Source organism: Henckelia pumila, chromosome 2 (assembly GCF_033568475.1).
Source record: "Henckelia pumila isolate YLH828 chromosome 2, ASM3356847v2, whole genome shotgun sequence".
Taxonomy (NCBI): Eukaryota; Viridiplantae; Streptophyta; class Magnoliopsida; order Lamiales; family Gesneriaceae; genus Henckelia; species Henckelia pumila.
In genome coordinates, this window is record NC_133121.1 from 1,754,339 (window position 1) to 1,779,180 (window position 24,842).

General features: G+C 34.4%; 5 protein-coding genes across 6 annotated transcripts; 3 read left to right on the forward strand and 2 right to left on the reverse strand.

Moving 5' to 3' along the window:
* The first annotated feature begins 192 nt into the window (after positions 1 to 192).
* LOC140885337 (cell division control protein 48 homolog C-like) lies at positions 193 to 2,731 on the forward strand. The gene is made up of 5 exons (XM_073292304.1): positions 193 to 268; positions 410 to 973; positions 1,433 to 2,016; positions 2,282 to 2,410; positions 2,507 to 2,731. Exons 2-3 carry the CDS (start codon positions 424 to 426, stop codon positions 1,930 to 1,932), a joined length of 1,050 nt encoding a protein of 349 aa, XP_073148405.1. The 5' UTR covers positions 193 to 268; positions 410 to 423; the 3' UTR covers positions 1,933 to 2,016; positions 2,282 to 2,410; positions 2,507 to 2,731.
* A 1,127-nt stretch (positions 2,732 to 3,858) lies between these two features.
* On the reverse strand, positions 3,859 to 7,110 carry LOC140883147 (uncharacterized). Its single transcript, XM_073289502.1, has 8 exons — positions 7,021 to 7,110; positions 6,738 to 6,903; positions 5,843 to 5,933; positions 5,633 to 5,691; positions 5,061 to 5,121; positions 4,570 to 4,660; positions 4,400 to 4,476; positions 3,859 to 4,239 (listed from the first exon to the last, which is right to left on the reverse strand). The coding sequence occupies exons 1-8, from the start codon at positions 7,046 to 7,048 to the stop codon at positions 4,123 to 4,125; spliced, it is 690 nt and encodes a 229-aa protein (XP_073145603.1). The 5' UTR covers positions 7,049 to 7,110; the 3' UTR covers positions 3,859 to 4,122.
* A 5,142-nt stretch (positions 7,111 to 12,252) lies between these two features.
* Positions 12,253 to 14,462, forward strand: LOC140880677 (probable WRKY transcription factor 9). The gene is made up of 5 exons (XM_073285317.1): positions 12,253 to 12,374; positions 12,537 to 12,674; positions 12,760 to 13,125; positions 13,347 to 13,460; positions 13,633 to 14,462. Exons 2-5 carry the CDS (start codon positions 12,537 to 12,539, stop codon positions 14,329 to 14,331), a joined length of 1,317 nt encoding a protein of 438 aa, XP_073141418.1. The 5' UTR covers positions 12,253 to 12,374; the 3' UTR covers positions 14,332 to 14,462.
* A 2,128-nt stretch (positions 14,463 to 16,590) lies between these two features.
* On the forward strand, positions 16,591 to 17,704 carry LOC140885213 (NDR1/HIN1-like protein 13). Its single transcript, XM_073292160.1, has 2 exons — positions 16,591 to 17,265; positions 17,496 to 17,704. Exons 1-2 carry the CDS (start codon positions 16,696 to 16,698, stop codon positions 17,580 to 17,582), a joined length of 657 nt encoding a protein of 218 aa, XP_073148261.1. The 5' UTR covers positions 16,591 to 16,695; the 3' UTR covers positions 17,583 to 17,704.
* Positions 17,705 to 20,419: 2,715 nt separating this feature from the next.
* LOC140880905 (uncharacterized) lies at positions 20,420 to 24,662 on the reverse strand. 2 transcript variants are annotated; one of them, XM_073285768.1, is made up of 4 exons: positions 22,478 to 24,662; positions 21,618 to 21,821; positions 21,421 to 21,510; positions 20,420 to 20,717 (listed from the first exon to the last, which is right to left on the reverse strand). In XM_073285768.1, the coding sequence occupies exon 1, from the start codon at positions 24,260 to 24,262 to the stop codon at positions 22,604 to 22,606; it is 1,659 nt and encodes a 552-aa protein (XP_073141869.1). In that variant the 5' UTR covers positions 24,263 to 24,662; the 3' UTR covers positions 20,420 to 20,717; positions 21,421 to 21,510; positions 21,618 to 21,821; positions 22,478 to 22,603. The 2 variants fall into 2 exon arrangements, with proteins under 2 accessions (XP_073141869.1, XP_073141870.1); XM_073285769.1 differs by having other exon boundaries at positions 20,421 to 20,717; positions 21,618 to 21,711.
* Positions 24,663 to 24,842: the final 180 nt, after the last annotated feature.

The following is a 24,842-nucleotide window of genomic DNA, read 5'->3' on the forward strand; positions in this document are numbered from 1 at the left end:
ACTCGTGCTCAAAATTATTTCAATTGTTTCGAACTATTTTGATTGTGACAGAGAAAATGAGAATTCAATAATATATCATATGATATAAATATTTTAATATTAATTTTCGGAAATGGAAAGATTATCAAGAATTAGGTGAAATATATGTATATATAAACACTCACTGTTATTCTGCCACCTTTCGACTACGCTGTTTGTTTTCGGCCAAAGCAAAAGAAAACAACCCCAAATCAATCCTTTTGAATTTTTGGAAGATCAAGATTCAAGAGTAAGGAATCTAATTGTGCTTTCCTTGGTTTTTGTTCTTGTTTTTCCTCTGATTCTGATTGTACATTGTTTTTTTTTTAAGAATTAAATCTCTTATTTAGCGCCAATTTGTTGAATTATTGATCGGATTTTTTTCGATTAGGTGATAATTCAGAGATGGGGAGACGATCATCACACGGAGAATATCCGTCGGTTTTCGGCGGAATCCTACGGCGACGCCTGAAATCCGTGGATGTTAATAACGTGGACGTGGACAGTCTGGTGGACCGCTTCCGCTCCGTCTATCCAGAGTATAGGCGAGCCGATAGGGAGCTTTTTGCAGAACGCGTTCGTCTACTTCTTCCCAGTTCTAGTTTCAAATCAGCAATTCCTAGAAAGATAGCAAAGGAGTTGGATAGCGCCCCCCCCCCCCCCGGCGCGCGATCTTACTCGCGCCGTGTGAGCTCTTGTGTTAAGTCGAACAAGACTCGAAAGGGTAGAGATGGTTTAGGATTCGGGCGAGTGATCTGGAAATTGACAGAGGAATTGGTGTTGCCTTTATATCGTCAAGAGGAGCTGCGGCACCTCGGCTTGGAACCCATGACGGGGATTTTGCTGCACGGACCACCAGGGTGTGGGAAGACCAAGCTGGCTCATGTCATTGCCCAGGAAGCCAGAGTCCGGTTTTACAAGCTTTCTGCTACTCAACTGTTGTCTGGAGTTTCGGGTATGCTGCCTGCTGTTATATACGTACATTTGCCAGTTCCTAGAGTAGTGTATTAAGTGAAGCCCTCTTGTTTTTATACATGTTTCAGCTGCCTGATATTGTTATTTGGCTTTTTATTTATTGGGCGTTTTGAAAAATATAGCTAAAAAAACTAGTGTTTTGTCTAAAACTCCCTTTTTGGTGGAATGAATTTTGTGAGGACTATAGAACTGGCTAACTTTCTCCTGGTTAAATGAATTACTAGTGTCAAGATAAGCAAAGTGTATGCATTTCATTTCACGGAGTTTCCTGAGAAACTTCCATCCATGTGCCATGTGCCTCTCTTAATGGATTCCTAGCCACCTTTTGGTTCCTTATTTTTCCTCTTATAGGGTTCTTTTTATCTCCAGGCACAATATATACTGTAATGAAGTTGTGCTTTTCAAGCTTCTGTTTATTTTATTTTATTACACTTTATAGGTGTGTCAGCGGAAAACATCCAAGTGCTGTTCACGAAGTCGTTTCGGACAACACCTTCTATCTTATTCATTGATGAAATTGATGTGATTACTACAAGAATGGAAGAAAATTTGCCTAGACAGATTGTTACACAGTTGATGACTTGTATGGATGAATCACACAGACCTGTGAAGTCTGTTAATAGAAATGACGATTCAGATAGTTCTAATGGCAGACCTGGCTGTGTCCTCGTAATTGGAGCAACAAGTAGACCTGATGCTATCGACCCTGCCTTGAGGAGGCCTGGAAGATTTGATTACGTAATTGGTTTAGGTGTTCCGGATGAAGAAGCACGGGTTCAGGTATTAACAGTACTCACCCGCAATCTTAGAATTGAAGGTGCCATAGATCTTACAAAAGTAGCTAGATCCACTCCCGGATATGTCGGAGCAGATTTGACTGCAAAGGCTGGAAACCATGCAATGAAGAGTGTTCTAAATCATAGAAAAGATGCTCTTTAGGGAGAATATTGTGAAGATTTGTGGAGACACCCACGCCGGCATAAAGAAGTGGAAAAAGTTGGCTTCTCCTCGGCTGATTTTGAGGTAATCATGATTTGGGCCCTGTTCGCTTTCTTCTAAACATTGAATGAATTGTGGTACATGGTTAATTTTGTTAAAAAAAATGGTAATTTGTAAAACTCTAAACCTTCATGCCTTCCTACCCCACTTCGTTTCTATAGTATGGAAGGAGAAACAAAAATATAATTGGGTCATGGTTTCATGCTTTATTCATTGCCTTCTGCTGCTGAAGAGCTCACTTAAATGCTGTTTTTGTTGAAAATTGCCTAACTCTCTTGGCGACTGGCAGACACATGAAGCTACTACAGTTGCAATGGAAGACATACCGGCCTCAAGGCACGAAAGTTCAGTTGATTACTCACCTGATGAACACTTCAAGAGACCATGGGGGACAATGTTGGCCTCATTTCCAGAGAAGGTGCCTGCCTTGTACACATTTTTGCAGCATCATCTAAATAATCTACCTTATTTTATTCGTTTTCATTATCATAGTATATACCTTCTTGTGGTGCAGGAAATTCAAATATTATCAGAGAATGTCGAAAAGTTGCGTATGCACAGCGAGTGAAGGTTGATATATCGAAAACTTTTAACCTATTGCAGATTCTAACTAGTAACTACTGATACGGGAAGAAAACTTTTACATGTCTTTTGAGTTACTGTTTAGTGTTTCTTTACCGGAAACTTTTCGTTTCAGATATAACAATTTTTTGTTCGTCAGCTGTTGGATAACTTAGGATTTCACCCTAGTAGAAGTATTGAATAAATGAATGATGAAATTGTAATCATACAACGATTTTTCCCCCTGCGATCACCTCCCTTATGTATAATGTATTCGACATTTATCTAACTTATCAAGTGTACAAATAATAACTACATGGTATTGGTTAGCACGTATGAGCGCTTTTAGGGGAACCAATATCATGTTTTCTTATGCTATCCCAATGTTTTTGAAAAAAATTGTGAACAATGAGTCAATGACCTGATGACTTGTTAAATGAAATATCCCACACTCAAAAAAAAAAATATTAAGTGGCCAATAAATCTATGATTAACTAATAAAAACAAATTTAGTTTTCAATGAATCATGTATTTTCGTAACAAGGATGAAATTGAAACAACGTCAAATATTATTCACACTACATATACAAATTATCATAAATTCGAACATATATGCTATCGAATATAAGTGTTAAATGCGAAGAAAAAAAAATTTGTAAAAAGAGCAACTTAAGATGCGCACAAGTGAAAGAGCCACGTATGGCACGCCACTTGTTAAATATGAGATTACAAAAGTGAATTTAATTTTTAGGTGGTATTCGTAAATTTTAAAAATAATTAATTATAAATTTGTTGGTTACGAACACATTAATAATATCTTATTTTTAAAATTTGCACACACTATCTTAGTATCGTCTATACATTTATCATTGCAACACAAGGAAGAATTCACAAAAAAATAATATGGTACTTTACTATTTTTATTATTATAAGATTTGCCAGACAAGTAAATAAATTTGTGAGTAACACTGAATTCAAAAAGAAAGAGAACATGAGAATAGATTTTATAAGACTTGTTAAGACATTCAATAAATTTATATTTAAGACGAGTTGTTTCAATCATTTGAAGTTGTGTTTCACAAATTAATTGTTTAACTTCAAGAAGATATCGTGTTGAAGGTGGGTTATATGTCATCGCCATTCAATTCAAGCATGTTCCAATGACTCAAAGGCAGTTTTTGAGAAAAAAAATAATAGTTCAAGCAAATGAAGAATATTTCAACCAAACCTTCAAAAACAAAGAGAATATTTCAACCAATAGCGGAACGTTTTAAGTCAATCACATGCAGATTTCCACATCGCAAAAAAGTAAATATGGATTTTGCATTCCATAGGTGAAAACTGTCAAAACTTCATAAATATCATACATCATCTCATATAACTCCAAAAAAGAAATACCAATACAACAAAACTCGTCCATCTAAAATAAATCGATTACTTCCCAAAACTTGGGTATGCAGCAGGTATCGTTTTTTTAATGCCGAAACATAAAGGCAGCTATGGATCACATCTCAAGTGATGGGTTCCCATCTCGAGCAAGACCTTTTTGACTACATCAGTTAAGGAATCCTAGGTGGATTCAATGTCAGAATCTTCCAAACCCTCTTTATAAACTTCAAATTCCTCCGAGCTCCATCGACAAACCAAGTAGAGTTTGAAGGTAGCCATTTTAATACCCAAGAGTCGCTGCAAGACAAGTGAGATATACCCATATTGTTACACAAGAGCCAAACCACAAACTATAATAACTGCAGTATTCACCAACTGAATGGAAGAGGGTCAAGGTATGATTTCTGTAGCATCCATTAAAAGAAATTAAGGAATTAGCTAAAGATTTTGGGCAAACCAGTATCCGAGATGACTCAGGTGATATCGGTTTTCCTTCTTCACATATCATGAAGTTTGATACAATCTCCACCACACCTGCTCACCATAAAATTTAAATGAGCAAGTCTATGTCTATATAGCATAAAATATTTGCAACAAAAGTTCAACAGAAATCAACACAAGGCAGACCTTTATTTAACCGCACAGGCATCCCCTGCTTCCGCAAGAATGGTTCCATCTCATGAGTGAACTGTTCAAGAGGACCTTCTTTAAGCTCCACCTGAACAAATGAACTGAAAATGAGAAACATCCATAATTACCTACAGCATTGTATGAACGATTTTTTCAGATACAATAATTGTAAAGATATTTACTTCATGTGGCGCATCACAACTCATTCTCCATTTTCCTAATTTTTTTGAGGTCATGTAGTATCAATCAAAAGAAAGTAACTTGCATTATTTGTATTTTGTACAAAGTGCACACAGACCTTCATGGAAATTTTTTGATACTCGAAGGTGGGCATAGAAGTGCACCACTTTCAAAAACTAGAAACAACAATTTAAAGGAAATTTGAAGTCAGCTGTCAGCATGACATTAAAACTTAGGGTCTATGTTTAATATAATGGGATAAACTTGAGTTGAATATTAATATTAATTGCATAAAACATTTTACATACCTTTTCTGTTGCAACACTTCCAGTCCTCGCGAAGTCATAATCTTCATATTCTTCAAATATTCTGAAAAAAGGGGAGAAAGCTTAACCATATTTTATTGTGTAACTACTACTTCTCAACCAGAAAGCTACAATCCAAATAAAACTTGAGCACTTGTATGACTGGGTACACATCACAAATGACATCTTACAGTTACACTATAAACAAGTCAGAAAACCTTGAGGATACGCAACAACATTTGGTGATCACAGAAACATGCATTTTTTCAAAAAAAGAATAGCGAATCTCGTACTAGAATTTATTTTAAAAAAAAAGTGACAATCAATATTAGATTCAAGCTAACTTGCACATCATGATATTACCCTACATCCCATATCTTCAAATTCTCTTTTAACAAAAAAGATTCTTAAGGTGAATATAATTCATATTTGCTAATTTTCAGGTTCAATAATAAAATACACTATAATCTCAATAGGAAAAAAAGTTGATGTAAAATAAAACATACAGGTACTGTTTTTCTAATGATCGAAACATTCTACAGTCAAACTTTATGAATTACGGTCAGAGTACATACCTTTGGACTTCTTCTTTCGGCAAACTAGTTAAAAGAATCCCAGAATCGCCACGAAGCAGCTGCTCAATAGGATAAATGATGAGAAAACTAATAACTAAGGGATTACAAATTACTGAGAAGAAAGTATATGTGCAAAGAGATAGAAATTATCATCTTCTACAGAAGTAGCAAAAATACCGAACAGGAAGCACAAAGAAAGGCTCTTGCTACCTTAGAAATCTTGTGAAGGCCAGGTCTAATCTCATCTGAAACAGATTTACCCAAAGCAACTTGCATGACTTTGTTGGATCCAAGGAAAAATCTGGGAGAAAGTCAAAAAACCTATAATCATAATGCGATAAAGCCCGTGAATTTCTTACTGTGTTTATTCAGAGATACTTGGAAGTTTAAAGCTATAACAGAAAAGAATCCCAATCAACATATCCGCGTGTCAGGGTCAGTACTGAAGTTCTAAGGGACGACGATTAAGGGATAATCAACTAATCATGAAACCATCATTGTTCATCAATCAAACGTAAAGGGTACGTGAATGAACACATTCTACCAGGTCACAAAATTGGAATACAGGTTTCAAATGAATCTAAAGCAGATATTCGACACGTACTAAATGGCAGCCAAAACAAATGACTTTACAAGTGAAATGAGAGGTTATCAGACTAGCTAGCTTTAGATGGAGCTTTTCATTTTCCGCAATCAAGTTTTACCAAACCACTACCAAAATTTTGAAGATGGAGAGTGCCAACTAAGGGCTAGAAGACAAGAAAATGCAGACAGAATCTCATGAGTATTAATTAATCTAGAGGACTTGAATTTATGAAAAGAAAACAAAAGCAGTGTTCAAGGAACATCGACAACTACATAAATCAGCTATACAAGCAGAAGCAATAAACTCCAGCTAAAATTATCTCTAACCGACCACCAACAGATGCAAAGCCAAAGTAAAGAACCCAACTTTTGTTTTATGATTCTTCAATATAACATTTTGCATTAATGAATAATAGCCCTACAATGGGAAGTCCCAGCAATTCACTCTTAGAACGAAATCAACAAACTCATCTATGTTATAGGACCTCAAAAGTCAAGTTGAAAAAAAACAAAATTTAACCTGCTGGAAGACTTGAGCCGCTCTCTGAACTCCTTGAACTTGATATTCCGCATATTCTCGAAAGTGAAAACGTACACCGAATCGTATTTCTCGATTGCTTCTCGTATCGAATTCACCACATTTTCTTTCTGCCCTCTCCCCTTCTTCTTTGTCTTTGACAATGTCACTGCACAATAAACATCAAAAAATTAAAGAAAAATCCTCGAAAAACGTCCTTCAAACCTCAAATTATAACATAGGCAAGAAATCTCATAAATCAAAGAGGGGTCGTAAAACGACAAACCTGCCCTATTGCGCTTCGATTTCGGCATCTTCTCAGGAACCCTAGACAGCGAGAGACAAGAGCAGCAAGAGAAGATTTCTTTGACTTCGATGTTTTATGCTAAAACCTAATTTCATTTTATTTTCCCATGCAGATTGGGCTTCGGACCCATACGTCAGATGTGATCTATGGCCTAGGACCATTTAGGTAGCTCTTTAGATGGCCCAGTTTTTAATAGGGCCCTATTCCATTGGCCTAGGCCTATTTAAGGATGGACATTTATGGGACCAGATCTTAAGTATTGCTGGCTATCTTGGGCCTGATGTCTAACTAATAATTAATGAATGGATGGAAGAATTGGGCCAAGAAGCATAGAAACTATATTATAAATAAATAAACAAACGCCATCAATCGTTTTTTTTTTTAATTTTTTTGAAAGTACATATAAATAAACTACATCAAATTAAGCTTCCAAAAAAAAGGAAAAAAAGGAACGAAACCAAATGGTTTAGAAAAATGTTATTTTGAACACAGCTGATGCCATATTTTAAACCTCTAACACATGTCATTTTGTTATAAAACATTTATTTTCCTTGTAATTTTTCCCTTGAAAATGTGTTAGAAAAATGTATGCTTATATTAATTAGATATTCCCCCTATATTGAGCGAACACGAAAACATACCAAACGGGTAAAATTTCAAGTCTAGTATTGAAATTTGGTGGCCAAAGTGAGAACTAATTAGCGGCGGTCATATGTTACGGCCCACGCCTAACATAGGGTGTTAATATATAGTTCTTACCTCATGGGATAAAATCTACCTCTAATACAACTTCAAAAGAAAGTCTATAATTTTTAGGTATTAATTAATTAGATTAAATTGGCTCAACAGTAGTCAACTTCACAATCAATTTTTTTTTAGTATCTTTGAAAACCGAATTGAAATGAAATATTTGTATTAAAAAATAAATATGAAGTTTTTTTAGAAAAAAAAATATACTTATTTATTGAGTGGATTGAGTTAATTAAGTCTATGAATCTACAATCAAGATGCCATTATTGTTATTGTTGGAATAAGAAGGATAAATTTCTCATAATTCATAGACATTGAAGTACTGAAGTTATATAATCAAGTTAGGATGTCAAATTAATTTTGGGTCAACTTCATGGTGTTGACTATTTTTGATATTTTTCAATTGTTCCCCATCTCCAAGTGTGGATTGGTCCTTTAACATTGTCCATACTTCAATAAAAATGAGATTCCCTAGTAATTTCGTATATTTACTATTTGGTTAGAGTTATGTAATATAATAATTAATTATTTATAGTATATGGCGTTTGCCCATTTATTTAAATGTATAAAAGATATGCAACATTTGAATATATATATATATATATGTGTGTGTGTGTGTGTGATAGCTTTTGATATGTTTTCAAAATTCGTAGTTTGAATCTGATAAAAAAACATTCATGGTTTTATTAATCAACTTAGGGACCTCGTTTCAAACTTAATATCTTGATGTGAGTAAGAGTATGAGAATTATTTAAAACACTCGTATGTAGTTTAACTGAGAAAATTCTGATAATTAAGGTACCTTAATTGTATAGTAGAAATGCTTCGAAAACTTCGAATAATTCATAAAAGTTGACAAAATGTTTTAACCCGAACAAATAAATATATGTTTTGGCAGTAGAAAGAGACAGCAGTTGAAAATTGAAATACAATTCCAAATATAGCATGATTTTCATTTGGGTCTCTGGCGTCACGCAACCTAGCTAGCTAATTGACTAATGATTTTCTCAGAAGGAAAAAATAAATTATTTATATATTAGAATCATTTTGGATTTTGTGCGTTATTTTAATCTCATCATGATGTGATCAAGAAAATGTTCTTTGCATCAAATTAAATGAGGAAATAAACCATATATATATATATCAATGGAGAATTTTTCGAACCTCGACCTTTGCCATTTAATATTAGTCAGGCCAGATGGTATAACAAGTTGTAGTTTTTTTTTAAATCTAGAATCATTTAACAAATTATTATAAAATCAATAGGATCAAAATGACATGATCAATGTAACTGTAATATTTTTTGTTTTTTTAGTTTTGAGAATATATTATTACAATTGTGTCTCAAACTTGAGAAATTGTTAACTTATACGTTGGTTCCAGATAAGCTAAATTGTTTGACAAATATATATTCAATTCGAGAATGAGAACATTTAATCTAATATTTCCTGATGCTTAATATATCAATATATCGGTAGATAAATGAAATATTACAAGGGATTTGTTGTGTTATAACAATAATTTTTTGTATTGATTAATGAAAAATTGTTTTTTATGGTCTTGTATGTTTGTCACTTTGCGATTTTAGTTTTTTATATTTTTATATTTCAGTTTTAGTCTGCTAGCTTTATTTTTTTTTTTTGGCAATTTTAGTCATTTTTCCAACGTGGCGTTGACGTGACACCAATTCAGTGCTGATGTGTAGCTGGCTTGTACAGTGCCACGTAAGCATTTCGAATAAAAAAGATCGAAATTGCCAAAAATCAGAACATGCAGGATTAAAACTGAAATATAAAAAATAGAGAATCAAAATCGCAAAGTGACAAAAATACATGACCAAATTTACAAAAATACGTGACCAAATTTACAGTTTTCCTTAATTAATTATCAAAACGATAATGCCAACTTTAACTAAATAAATTAAAATTAGATACTTGGCTTATATACATATCATTTAACAATGATTTCTATTCATGATCGCTGTTGAATATTTAATTAATTTATTATTGATTTGTGTGTTTTCTTAATGAATAGCCAAAGTGGAGAGAATTAGCTGCGGCGACGTTTGCTCTTCCACAAGTCAACTCTTCACCAAAAAAAGTCAGAAATTGGATCCATCCAATCACAATTGGAAGCTTGTCCTTGAAATTAAATTTTGATATAGGATGGGATATTGCATGGGTGAGTGAGTCAACCAAATCAAGTTCAATTTACTTTCCAGTTTTTTCAGCTTATTTTCCTGAATTAATGCATTTCGATCCTATATATTCAATCATTTTTCTTATAAGAAATCGATTGGAATTTGGTTACATCAAAATATTGATAAAAATATCGAAAGTTTTCCCCCTTTTTGAGTTGGACGATGAACACGCGTACTGACAATTGACTCTCGAATTAATTTGATATATACTTTTATCACAAACTTGAGATCTTGATGTTAGATGAGTTACAAGTCTTCAGAAATACAATATATATGAACCTAATATATAATTACATTGAATGGAAATTAGAGTATATATATTTAATATGATCATCTTGTTATATATATATAGAAATTTTCAGCTGTCCAACCATATTTCCACACTTGGTCCGCGACCACTAAAATCCAGTAGTGGGTTTTAGTGATGCGAAAAAAAAACAAAAACCATCGCGGACTAAGTGGGGAAATATGGTTGGACAGCTGAAAATTCCTCTATATATTATCAGGAGATTTACGCAGCACCCTTTTCTAAAAATATCTTTATAATCTATTTGAGTGACAGTTGATGTAAAAGCTTGTGGTTCACAATTATATGATCATCTTGTAACATATGTATACGTATTTTATTAGTTTAATTTTGTATCTTAATTAGATTGTGATGCGTATGGTCGATCCAAGACTCCGTTGAACTTCTAAACCCCTACCATCCAATTTATCTTTAGTCAACTATATATAGAGACAGTACATGTCGATTAGTTATAGTTCATATAAGTTAAAGATATGATGAGATCTTAAGTTCGATATTCAATTATATCACATTTATCCCATGACTAAAATGTATAAAACATATATATATTTTTATCCTATAGAAAGGGAAACAAAACAGAAGAGAAAATTCCGACATAAAGCGTAGCATAAACATTCACACACACATATATATATATATATATATATATATATATATATATAACTTTCTAAATTTTTAAGAAAATTAAATAAGGTAAACCGTACAACTTAACTATACTTTGTAAAGAAAATAGAATCCAAAAAAAAAAAAAAACTAAAGAATATTTTTGACATCCACATTTGCGTGTAGCAAAGAACGGACACTGACTTTATTATTATTACTTTGTCACAAAAAAATATAACCATTATTACGTATTAAAATAATAGGAATCTAATTAAAAATAAGAATGAAATTGATACAAGCTACAACATGGGAAGAAGTGGTGGAAAATCGAAGAATAAAATATGAGTAAATAGATTCACAATGAGGAGGAGTGGAGGTCTTCCAGTTGACAATTTCCAGATCTGATCCAAGCAAGGTTCCTCTTTCAAATTTTTAGGATTTCGTATTCTATTATCAGATTATTATGTCACATCTCTCCATTAATTTTACATATATATAAACAATGTTGATATATATATTTTAATATCATAAGTAAGATCGATTATACTATATATATATAAGCATAGATGATTGTTTTTTTTTAAAAAATTAAATCTAGAGAAGAATTATTTCTATTTTGAACTTTATAATTTTCTAAGAGAAAAGGTTTGACTCTTTAGGCTCCTCGAATCTATTCGACATATAGGCTTTGTTCAAAGGACCTCTAGAGTTTTTCCACCCTTTCACAATAATTAATAATCTAATAACACTAAAAAAAACCCTCAAATATAGAGATTGGTGCCTCTCTATTGGCTAGCAATGCAAGCAATTGTGAAAATTAATCAAGACAATCAAAATCGTAATGAAAAAAAACACACGACCAAAAATACAATTCTAGATACGTAAAATTATCGCATCGAGTCAATAAATATATATATATATATATATATATATATATATATATATACATGAAGTTTTCATTTTGTAGCAACAAAATAATTAATGATTATTGTGGAACTGCCCTTTTGGTTAATCAAACTATTAAAGGGTTTTCTTGTCATTACACAACGACGGTAAAATAGTTTAATGGATTAATAAGATGATCCCGGCGTAGTATTATTTAATCCAATATAAATATAAGAAGTAATTAATAAACCAAAGATTAAAGTCAAAACTTGGATGCGTCCTTAATTATATCTCTAATTATACTAGTATAGTACTGCTGAAGCTGCCTACTTCGTTTAATTTCAGACGAGGGAATTGACTTTGGTGCCTAAGAAAAAAACCATTTTTATCTACCTATAAGCAAAATCCTTTGTAACCTCTATGGCAAGAGAAGTAGAAGAAAAAGAAGAAAGTGAATCCATGGAGATTGATCTATCCCTCAAGTTGTTAGACTCACAAGAACAAGACAACCCCGTTTCAGAAGTCGACGAATCGAAGCTACAACAAGCCCAAAATCGAAATCTTGATAAGGGTTTTGTCACAGACGAGGTACTAAAATATTTATATCGACTTCATATGGGCTTGAAAGTTATATTTTGATCATTTGATATATGACCGATCGATGTATGTAACATCTATATTATACAAATTCTATATTTCTTGAAATGAAATAATCATCGAAAGAATATTGAAACTGTAAACTTTTCCCAGATGTCGAGTTTGCAGAAGCAGATGAATCGAATGAAGGAGGAGAACAAGAAATTGAAGGAAGCTGTGGAGAGAACGATGAAAGATTACAGCGATCTGCAATCCAAATTTGCTGTTATACAACAAAATAATTATAAAAAGGTAATTTTAATTTTAATTAATCTAAATGATCACATGAATTTTAGTCATTTCATTGTATATATACTAAAATCACATATGTATATAGGATCCCAAGTTGATTCTATCACTCAAGGGAAACAACCACGAAGACCCGAATGAGGATTCGAACAGAAGAAGCCCGGGAATCATCGATATAATGAGCAACCAATCGGTTTCATCTTCATCGAGAGAAGACGATGCTAAAGAAAGCGACGAATTAGGGTTGTCGTTAAGGATTAAGGTCAATTCTAGCAAGCACAAGTTTGGAGAAGACGTCGAAAGAAAGGAAAATATAGAAGATAACACCGGAGTTAGGACGACGACACAAGGTCAAGTACAAAGCAACAACTTGCCTGGAATCATGAGCAATATCACCTTACCACCTAATAAAAGAGCTAGGGTTTCCGTTAGAGCAAGATGTGAATCAGCCACGGTGAGTTCAAAGTTATGTTATTTCGTTGAATCGATCATTATTTTTATATATATGCATTTTCTTATGTACAAGTATATATATGGTTTTGAAATTTTTAGTCCTTTCATCAGAATTTTTTCTAAGCATATATTATTCTAAAATTTAGATGTGTTGCTTGCATGAATATTAATCGATATATTTTATTGAGGTGCATAAATTTTGTTTGAATGTATATTAATCAGATGAATGATGGATGCCAATGGAGAAAATATGGCCAAAAAATCGCGAAAGGGAATCCTTGCCCTCGAGCATATTATCGTTGCACCGTTGCACCAGGATGTCCAGTAAGAAAACAGGTATGCTAACAAGTAGTAGCCAATTTTACTTGTCGATTTTTCGACACAATGATCACGATTTAACTTCGAAAAAACAAAAGAACATAACATATGTTAACAAGAATAAGAAGTACTATGAATCTACAGCTATTTGGAATATGAATGATCTGAATGTGATTAATGTTATAATTAGGTCCAAAGGTGCTTGGAAGACATGTCGATACTGATCACGACGTACGAAGGAACACACAACCATCCACTTCCTGTAGGCGCGACGGCGATGGCATCAACAGCATCGGCAGCAGCAGCTTCTTTCATGTTATTAGATCCGGGCAACCCGTTCTCCGATGCAACGTTGCTATCGTCGCCCTTCAACAACCAAGGGCATTACCCTTTCCCAAACCCTACAAACCCTCATCTGATAAACCCCTCCTCATCTCCTTACATCCAAAACCTAAGAGCCTTGAACCCTAATTTTCTTGACCCTAACAAGGGCATTGTTCTTGATCTCACAAACAATGCCAGCTCCTCGAATCCCATGGCACATTTAGGGTATTCTTGGATGCCGAAACAAGGTAGTTTCAATGGGAATACACTGATGAACCAGTACTTCCCGAACCCGAATAAGCTGGTAGACGAAATGGGGTCCAAAATATGTGAGGGGGCTCACAAATCTTTGTTGGCTGAAAATGTGAGTGCCATTGCCGCTGATCCTAAGTTTAGGGTTGCTGTTGCAGCAGCCATATCATCACTCATTAACAAAGAAAGCCAAGCAATGACTCAGTCCACACAACCTAATACTTTAGTTCGTCGAGACGGAGACAGAAACGACGGTGGCAGCAGTAGCCCTAAGGATAACACTTGGGTTCTAGAATCAAGCAACACTTTATAAAAGGAAACTTATATTAATTTGGAGCATTGGTTTGAAGAAATACAAGTGGATTTGGGACCTGAAGCATCGAAGGCTCAAGATAGACAAGGTTTAGTTGACGTAGATGATGTGAGAATCAATTATATAATGCACTTTTTTATCTAGAGTCAAAAATTAAAATTATTTGTTTTTTTTAAAATTTATTTTATTTTTGGTTTTTGTATTTTAACTATTAATTGTTTTGTCAGATAAATGAATTGAAGGTTTCCATGTGAAGCCTTGACTGTTGTAAAACTTCAAGAACTCGAAGGATTAAAAAGCTTGTTCAATCACATTATATTTTAGTCATCTTCCCAAGGAAATTTGGGTCTGAAAGTTTTTGTTATGTAAAAATTTAATTTTTGGGTGCATTCTTGAGTAGACTATATATAATCACTTATTATATAAAATTGATCGAAATATTATATAATTTACTTCCATATATTTATGCAAAGATCGATGCTCAAGGTGAATAATCTATATTTAATTAATGGAGTGATTAATTTGAGGCCATTAATTATAATTAATTAAACCCCATATATATGATCCATCTGTCATGGGCAGTTGTCCATAGGGTACTTAACTAATTCACATAGTTCTTTGCATATATATATGGTCTAGGGAACATATAATAGGTTGGTTTGGTCAGTTATTGGTTTGTATTAGTAGATATTAAATATTTAGAGTAATTTCATGAACAATTAAGCTGTTAATTAATTATATTCTTTTGGGTCCAATTAATGTCAATATAATTAATAAATTTAAAATATTGGGGATAAATTATGGTCCAAAACACTTCGTTTAGGGATGGTATGGATGGACATAGTCCGGCGCCAAGCTGTCGTATTTTCCTATGAAACAATTTGAATTATATATTTATATATATATTTATATATTTCTAGAAATTATGTTGCATATATAATTGGATTGATGATAATATGTCAAATTTGATTGATTAATTTGAGATTAGATAGTGAATTGCAGTTTTTCCATTGGATTTTGAATTAAAAGGATGTATATATATAAATTTTAACAATTTATAAGCTCGAAAACATATATTGTAGAACTTAATAAGCTCAGCCAAATGTCTTCTTAAATCATTATGATAATAAAATGATAAATTTATCGTTCCGATAGGATAAATAATCGAATAAATGCAACCATACATTTGATCAAAAGGTATTAATAATTAGTACTATAAATGCTTAATTAAGTTTTGATCCTGTATAGTTTCCTGCAACATAAACTGCTCGTAGTCAACATTGTGGATGTCGCCCCTAAACTTGATTGTTATTCACATATGGAAAGTTCACGACTTTTAGTTGAAAATATAATCTCTATAGTATACTCTAATAATTATGAGATGTTAATTTCTTTAAAAAAAAATAAAAAAATTATGAGATGTTAATAAAGTAGGCTAATTGAGTTCAAATATTAACAATAAAAATAAAATAAATAAATAAAATATGTGTGATTAAATTTTATCCTCGTATTATCCGTTTCGCTTAATTCGGAATAACCTAGAACATTTCCCCTTGTCGAATTTATAATTATGATCAAATTAACATATGCAATAAGTAATATTCATTTTTTCGTTATTAAATTAGTATATGGTAGAGTTATTACTATAATCAAAACTTGTAATTCTAATCTAAATTGAATAATTAATTGCGATTATAAATTTTGTGTGTCATATTATTTTGGGCCGACGCACGCTCTAGGGAAAAATAGGTGATTCATTTGGGCCTGGACTAGGCCTTTGCCTAATGCAAGGTCCAAAATGTTCTTATATTCAAACACGAAAAGGCTTTTTCTTTGAGTTGTGGAATGGATTAGGCCTTTGCCTAATGAAAAGTCCCAAATATTTTTATTTATTTATTTTATGTTCAAACACAAAAGGCTTTTTCTTTGAGTGGTGGAAAAATCCAAATTTAAAATCATCGACATTTCTAAATTATTTTTTGGAATAAAGTGAACATGAAATGGTAACACATCATAATTTTATTTTATTTTATATTTAAATGTTATCTAAAAACCGTATGAATATCGTGAAACTAAAAGGTCTAAATAGTAAATTCCTCTTTTTTTTAACAAACAAAAAAGGGCAAAAAATTGTCGTACATTATCGAAAGAGACAAAACATAATAAAATATATAATAAAATTCAAAAAATAAAATAAAATAAAATATATAATAATGTAAACTGATAAAATATACCAAAACACTGAAAAAGGGAGCCAAAGCTAGTGGTGGTGGTCACCGCCGCCGTAGTGGTGGAAGCGGAGGTGGTTCTCCGCCTGCCATTCCGTACGTTTCCCCTCACATTTCCTCCACCCTCTCAGAAAAAATGACCTCCACGACTCCCCCCGCCGCCGCCCACCGACACCACCCATCCTCAACCACCAGCAACTCCTCCTCCCGCGGCTGCCGTCGCTGCCTCTTCCTCCTACTATCCTTCCTCACCCTCCTCATCCTCGCCGCCGTCCTCATCATCGTCCTCGCCGTCAAGCCACGAAAACCCCAATTCGACCTCCAGCAAGTCGGCTTCCAGTACATGGGAATCAGCCCCGGCGCCGCCGCCACCCAATCCGCCGCCGCCGCCGTATCTCTCATCATCCACATGCTCTTCGTCGCAACCAACGACAACAAGGTGGGAATCAAGTACGACGAGTTCAGTTTCACCGTCATGTACCGCGGAATTCCCCTCGGCCGCGGCGCCGTCCCCGGATTCTATCAAGCCGCCCACAATGTCAGCCTGGTGGAAACCACCATCGTCGTGGATCGGGCCAACTTGATCCAAGCCAACGCCGCTGATATTCTCGGTGAAGCTTCACTTAACGACCGGGTCGCATTACGGGTCGTGGGTGACGTCGGAGCCAGAATTCGGATCCTTGGTCTCACTTCACCTCGCGTGCAGGTACTTTTTAGCTCATCCAACCTCAATTGCGATTCTCATTCTTGAAACTATAAGCTAAAATGTTTTGGGTCGAGGATTTGTCCAGTACAATTTATTTTTTATATAGTTTGCGTAACGTGTTTACTCGATGGCCAATGGTTTGACAAAATTTACTTGGGATGGCCCAATCGTGAATGCAATGAATATATATAATATGATATATGTAATGAATTTGGAATTGGTGGTCGCAGGTATCGGTGGATTGTATCATTGCCATCAGCCCAACAAGGCAAAGCTTGATGAGCAAACAGTGTGGATTCGATGGCCTTAGCGTGTAACTAATTCCACACTTTTTAGATGGAGATTTTGGTATAAATTTCTGTCTAATTTTGTTACATTTACTATGTTAATGCAAATTGTACTAAGATAAGAAATATTAAGTCTAAAATTATTATTATAACTTTCAATATTAATGACAAAAGTGTCCCCTAATGAGTGGTGTTAACTCGATGTTTACAAAATCCCTATCAGATACCATGCATGTCCATGCCTATCACAACGTATACATAAGAGTATGATCTTTCCATGTATTAGTTAATGTTAAATTTGGATGCATAGATTTGAAACTAAAGATTTTAAATACATGATAGCAAATGTATTAGTTTGTTTGGACAATAAATTAATCAACATGGAGTCATTTCAAATCTTTCCTTCAAATACTTGGAATTCAACTCCTCGGATCCAACCGCAGCCAAAGGGTATTAGAGTCGAGTCGAGATCAAAATTCCTTACAATCTTGAAATGTTATAACAACAATTTGTGACATTAGTCAAGCAATTGTTTTATCCAAAAGCAAGGCTCGGGCATGTGTTGATCAAATTAAATGCTCATGATATGCCTCAATAAATTCGATACAATATGAAATTCATGACCGAAAATTTATCCATGAAATCAAACTACACTTTCCAATTTGTAACACGAATATCCCTTCAAATGAAAGCGCGTACACCAAGTGGGAATTTCCAACCAGTCACACTAAAACGAAACTAATACTTCTGAAAGCATCAAATTTTCATCCACGACGAAAGTTTGAGATGGATTATAGAATCTGTATGCACACATCTCGTGCAAGAAGCACTTTTTTTTATTATTTAAGACGACGATGCAAGAGAGGGGAACTAGGACGAAACATCTCCTACAAAAGCTTATACAAAGATGCAATAGCAAGTAGCTATATTCCGGTAACTTAAAACTAGATCAAAGATATAGAATTCCTAATTTATTAAACCTAGCTACGTACATATATATAGGCTATTGATGCAGATTGGAAGCATATATTTTTTCTAATATGAGAACCTCGTATTGTCTTTTTGCTAATGCATTCGCTACAGCATTTTCTTCTCTAAAGGATGTAAGAAATATTATCATCTTCTTACAATCTACCTTTAACTTTATCACTATATTCATAATTGGGATTTCCAAAGTACTCGCGACTTTATATAATTTTCACATATATATTCCAAAAACTACAACACGCAATATTGCTCCCTGTACTGCATGGATCGAATTCGATCATCGTTTCATGATTCGATCCCCCTACCAAAAACTTCACGAAAATAAACGAATGATCGATCATTCGGCAGAAACAAAAACCCAGATTAATTAATATTACCAAGGAACTAGAAAGAAAACAAAGTGTGCACATAACATAATATAATTATCGTACTCCCAAAAAGTCCCTACATATAATTTACATATTGTCAAGACAGCATATATACATATGTGTGAGTAATTACAAGAAACTGGTACTAATAATTATTCTCGCCCCCAAAAAGATTTCGTGGGCACCTCTTGAAATTCAAATCCCTGCCCTTTTACGAGCATGATTCTCGATCAAAGGCTGGGTTTGCTTGTATATATCATCGATCGACCTGAACCTGGTCTTTCTTCGGGGCAAAGCTTCATCGTGTTCTTGGTGGTTTTCTCCAAGACAATCGACCCAGAAGAAACGGAAATCGTCGGAGAAATGGGTTCTGAGATTGATCAACTGCAAAACGGCTTCCATTTCCGGCTTGGTGAGGCTCCATTCCATCTGGGTTTCCTCTATTTTTCTCTTCTTATTGGAGTTGGTTTCTGTCATTCGGTTCCCCGTCTCGCTATATATGTGATTTATGAATGAAATACACGGGAAGAAGGGGTATACGTACATGATTTATATATAGAGGGAGGGGTGTTTTGAGGGGTAAAAATGGAAACTTGGAAGAGCTGAGAATTTGTGGCCAATGAGGATCGAGAGATTTCCAATTTTGTGTTGGTTGTAGAATATGTTTTTGAGGGTGTCAAGGTAATTTCACACAAAGTTCCCAAATTCACCGCCTCAAAGGGTCATGTTTGGCTTATGATATACGTAGAAATAAAATTTGTAAATCAATCCTTCTCCTAGTCCTAGTAGGATTCGAAGTGTACAATCATAATTCATAAATCAAATCCTACCTCTTTCAAAATAAATCAAACACTATCTGAATTATTAAATTACCACTGTACAAGAATAATTATATTATTAGATATCGCATGACTCATTGACGAAAAATCAATAATATAAGAATAATAAATCAATACTTGATAAAATAATGATATATGATTTTAATAATTTGTAAAACTTGAGTCAAAAATTGAATATTAAACAACCGTGTGTTTAATATATATATCCGAAAACAACATCCTAAATAGACATGTTGGGAAATAAAATCAATCTCATATGTTTACTTGTACGGATATTAATATTTATTTTCTTATAATATATATCGTAAAATGCGAATTCTTAGGCAAGAAAATTAAAATTTTACATTCCTTTAGTTTTTTTTATAAAGTTTAATTAAAAAAAAAAAACCAGCAAACTAACAACATGGGTGATGGAATATGGATGTGAGTGAACATGTGTAACAAATCAACCATTTTTAGGTGCCGTTTAAAATCTAAATACATGCTTGATGTGTGCCATAAACACCTGGAATACGTGTCAAATAGACGATATTTATTTTTTGTTTAATTGGTGAATATATTAGATGCATCATCTATAAGACTCGATTTAGCTTCACAATGGTCCGTTTCATTTCTCTTCCGATGCAATATTTTAGCTTCTAAAAGAAAGTAAAAATATTTTTTTTAAAAAATGAAACAGATTCTTGAAATATAATAATTTCAACATCACAGTGACATTAAAGATCCTTCTCCACCCTCTTTTTTTTTTTTACAATCACGCAGCACCCGTGACTTTTGTCATGCAGGCACTTGTAAAACTCAGGCAAAGGGGAAAACGGGACCTAGTCTCCAGCCAGGTACTTGACATTAAGCACGGCCCTGTAGCCACGATGAACTACTGAGGAAGAAACTGGAGAAAGATCAACTTTTAATGTTCTTGGATGCGCAGGCTTTGGATAGGGAACTGGAATGCATATCTCAGATCTTAGCACCTGGATGGAAGGAAATTCACTAGATTATTTGAGGAAAGCAGGAGTATTTCATAAATATTTGCAACATATTTGAATGTAACAGAAAGCTCAAAACTTAAGAAAGGTAGAAGAGTATGTCTCCCTACTAAAGATCCTTGTGGGCACATGAAGAGCAAGGAAATATCGCAAAGACTATTTCTAAAGCTTTCAATCAGGAAGCTCGTAGGAAACAAGAACATCAAGATGTAAGAAAATTTATAGTCTTGACAACAAATTGTGATCACATCACATGAACAGTATATTTGATTACAAAAGCAAACATGGAATTTAATCAGGCGCATAAGAACATAACACGATTCATACAGGACTCAAGGTTTGGGAAGAAACAAGTAGTTGGTAAGCTGTTAGGATCACTGATGCACTAATATAATTAACCCAGAGATGAAGCTCTTTGGATGTGAGAAAACCCTTCTCCTTTGACTCTGGCCAAGTTAATATGTCCACAAAGCAGAATTATAACATAATACCAAATAGTATTACACATTCACATTTTATTCCCTTCAACTTTACTCCTCATGTGGATGCGTGTTTGTGCATTGAACTATGCTATTATGAGCCTGGACTTGAGCACAGAACACGCACATCAACTTTTAAGTTCACAATGTATGCTTTGACAGAGTAAGCAAGAAAATATAGAACAAAGAATTCGAAGAAACTATCTCACCAGCATCTGAGAATGTACACTAACATGGCAATGGCAGAACCGTGTTATCATACCCATTCCTTGCATATGAGAATGGAATAGAAACAATGCCTGTTAAAAAGACAGAAAACATATTCAGATGTTCGCAGAAAATGAATCTTTAGATTAAAGTTACGCTTGGCATAATAAATAAAGATTAGAGCTCAAGACAAACTCACGGCGCAATATTTTTCTGATGCAACCTGGGAAAATGAACCAACAAGTTCAGCACCGAGATACAGAAAACAAGTTCAATCCGTGTAACTCCACCAGCTGCAGCAAGATGAGGCATATTATAGCTCAAGAAGAAGCCAAAAATCTGGTAGAATGAGGATTCCACATCGAACAAAACCCAATATACAGAGTAGGATCACTCCAAGTTACTGCAATACAACTCATGAACAAGATAAAGATAAATAATTCTTTGTGGCCAAAATTTTTTTTATGCCTCACAAAGGCATATAAATTACAACAAAAAGTAAAATCAAGACACATTAGTTACAGAAATAACCATAAGTCAACAAAAGAGTAATTATGGTCGCAACTATTTTCCCAGCAGTGTCTTTATCACAACTGAGATCAATGCATAAGAAAGCACGATAAAGCAGAAGCTACAGTCACAAGTTTTTCCTTCTCCACTAATCTGATTTTCTTTCCCAAATATGTTTTCAATTATTGAAACAAAATATTGTAGCCCGTGGTAGAGATAGAATTACTCATTGACCATAAAACAAGCACGTGTGCCGAGAAACCATTGCCAATAACTATATAAAAGATTCTAGTCATGGCAAGGACATGACTGTCGTCAAATTTAAAGTCTCTTAACCTATTTTTTTTCAATGAACACATTTTCCTTTAGTCCCATTGTCTTCAAGCCCACAGACCAATTTCCTTTGATCATGAAGGACTAGGGATGGCAAAAAAACAAATATAGACTAGCGTCCACATGAAGTATAAGATCACACAGATTAGAGAGATAACATGAAGATGGTGATACTTTCGTAAAAAAAAAAAAGAAAGAAAAGAAAAAAGCAATAACCTCTACTAGGGCCATCAACAAACAGATTCAAGCATTCAAACCTTTTTCTTCAATATCGCGATCTGATCGAAAGACCTCGTAAGTTGTAAAGCCCAAATCAAATACCAAGCAAGATACCACTTTGAGCTAAACAGCCACTGGAATATTCATGTTACTCCTCAAATGTGTGGTTTTTTCTAATGATGATAAACCTGACTTCTTATTGTTTGACGCAGATAGCTCTATTTCATTGGCTTCACTTGCCATACCCGCCTTTCTGAGGCAAGATGTCAAAGAACTCATGGTAATATTATCCGGTGCACAACCCACTGACAACATCTTTTTATATATGTCTATAGCTTCGAACGTTCTCCCTTTCATACAGTGGCCCAGAATAAGAATGGTGAACGTCATCTTATCATGGACGCACCCCTTTGACTCCATTTCTGCAACAATGGCATTTGCCTCATCGAGGTTGCCAGCTTTACAAAACCCATCAATCACGGGATTATAAATAAACGGTGAGGGGATAATGTCTTTCCTAAGGTTCAACTGCCTTAATAAATCGCGAGATTCGTTTAATCTATTTGTCTTACACAGAGCATTAATTAGAATGGAAAATGTAAATGCGTTAGGAGACACCTGACGCTTATTCATCTCATCCCAGAGCTTCACGCTTTTATCCAAATCTCCAGTCCTACAATGACTATCAATAATAGAGGTGAACGTGACAACATCAGGTTTAAGGCCATCATTGAGCGCCCTTTCATACATCATTAATGCAGAGTCTGAATCACCCTTTTTGCTAAATCCATCAATAACAATATTAAACGTGAACAAGTTTGGTCTAGTGCCACGCTGAATCATCTCATTGAAAAGAGTAGCAGCTTTCTCCATCCTACCTGATTTGCAAAAGCCAGAAATAACTGATGTGAAAGTCACGACGTCTGGTGAGAACTCACGATGTAATTCAATTTCTCTAAGTAGCAAATGAGCTCTGTCCACATTACCAACTCTACACAACCCATTAATAAGGGTATTATAAGTGATAAGGTCCGGGAGACAACCAAAACTTTCCATGGCATTAAAAAATTCAAAAGCCTTCTCAACATTCCCAACTCGGCACAATCCTCGCATTACTATGTTAAAACTACAAGTGTCAGGACAAAAGCTCCGTAATCTCAATATATGACCTTTGAAGAAACTAACCGCATCCTCTAACTGATTTCTACCTACTAACAAGCTCAAAAAATTGTTATATACAAAGGAGCTAACTATTTCCCCTTTTTCACTACAAATTTCAGCTTTTGTGATCAAAATTTCTTCTGCCATCCTATATCTCCCAGCATCCGCGAAGGACGAAACTAGAAAATCCAAAGTTGAGTTGTTGGGCAAAAACCCATCAGTTTTCATGTGCTCATACACTATTTTAGCGGAATCATGAAGACCCATGTGACAAAGTGACCTCAAAAGCAAATCAAAAGTGGATTCCGAATGAATGATATTCAGATTAATCCTCAAATACTGAAAAAATCTAAATGCCGAACCTGGGTCTTTCAATTTATAGCTTAAGTGGTGAATCACGCCAAAAGCTAAGAACGGATTCAAATTCTTGCGAAAATAATCAGAGCCAAAAACAGAAAGGGACTGAGAGTGGTTAACCAAAATAGTGCATACAACTTTCGTAAACCAGAGAGTGGATGCAGCAGCGTAGGATGGCTCTATGGTGGAGTGACCGTGGAACAAAACCGTTGATAAAACCTTCGGAATGAAAACCCTTTGCGCCAAAAATTGCATTATTATCATTCAATGCAGGGATTGTTGGCACACGCAGCGACGAATCCACGGCTCTCTTCTTCATTCCATTTTCATTTTGTGTGGATGAAATGCAAAGATTGAGGTAATCGTAAAGCGTTAAGCGCTACTGAAATCACTTCCAGCCATAAATAGCATTCTTATCAATCATAATGAGGATCGTTGATACGAGTAGCAAGAAGAACAACTATACTCTCGGGCATTCCACTCTTGTGCAGGCTGGGGAGATTTTAGGATTTGAAAAAGAAGTGTATCCGACAAGGAATCGATGTAGCTGGATTGCGAGTAAATCTCGATCGGCGACCGGAATCACCAATTAGGGTTGAAAGGGGGCGCCCGGGTGAAGTGCCCCAAATACGAAAATGTGGGTCTTTGGTTTCGAGGTTTATGAACAAAGCCATAGGGGAAGGGGTAAACAAGGAATACACTTGTACATAATACATATACACACACACAATTTTTTTTCTTCTTAAAAAATTGATTTTTATTGAAAGAATGCCTTGTATCACTTGAAATAAAAACTTCAGCCAAAGAAGATTAATCAAAATAAAAATTACACACGTTAAAGTTA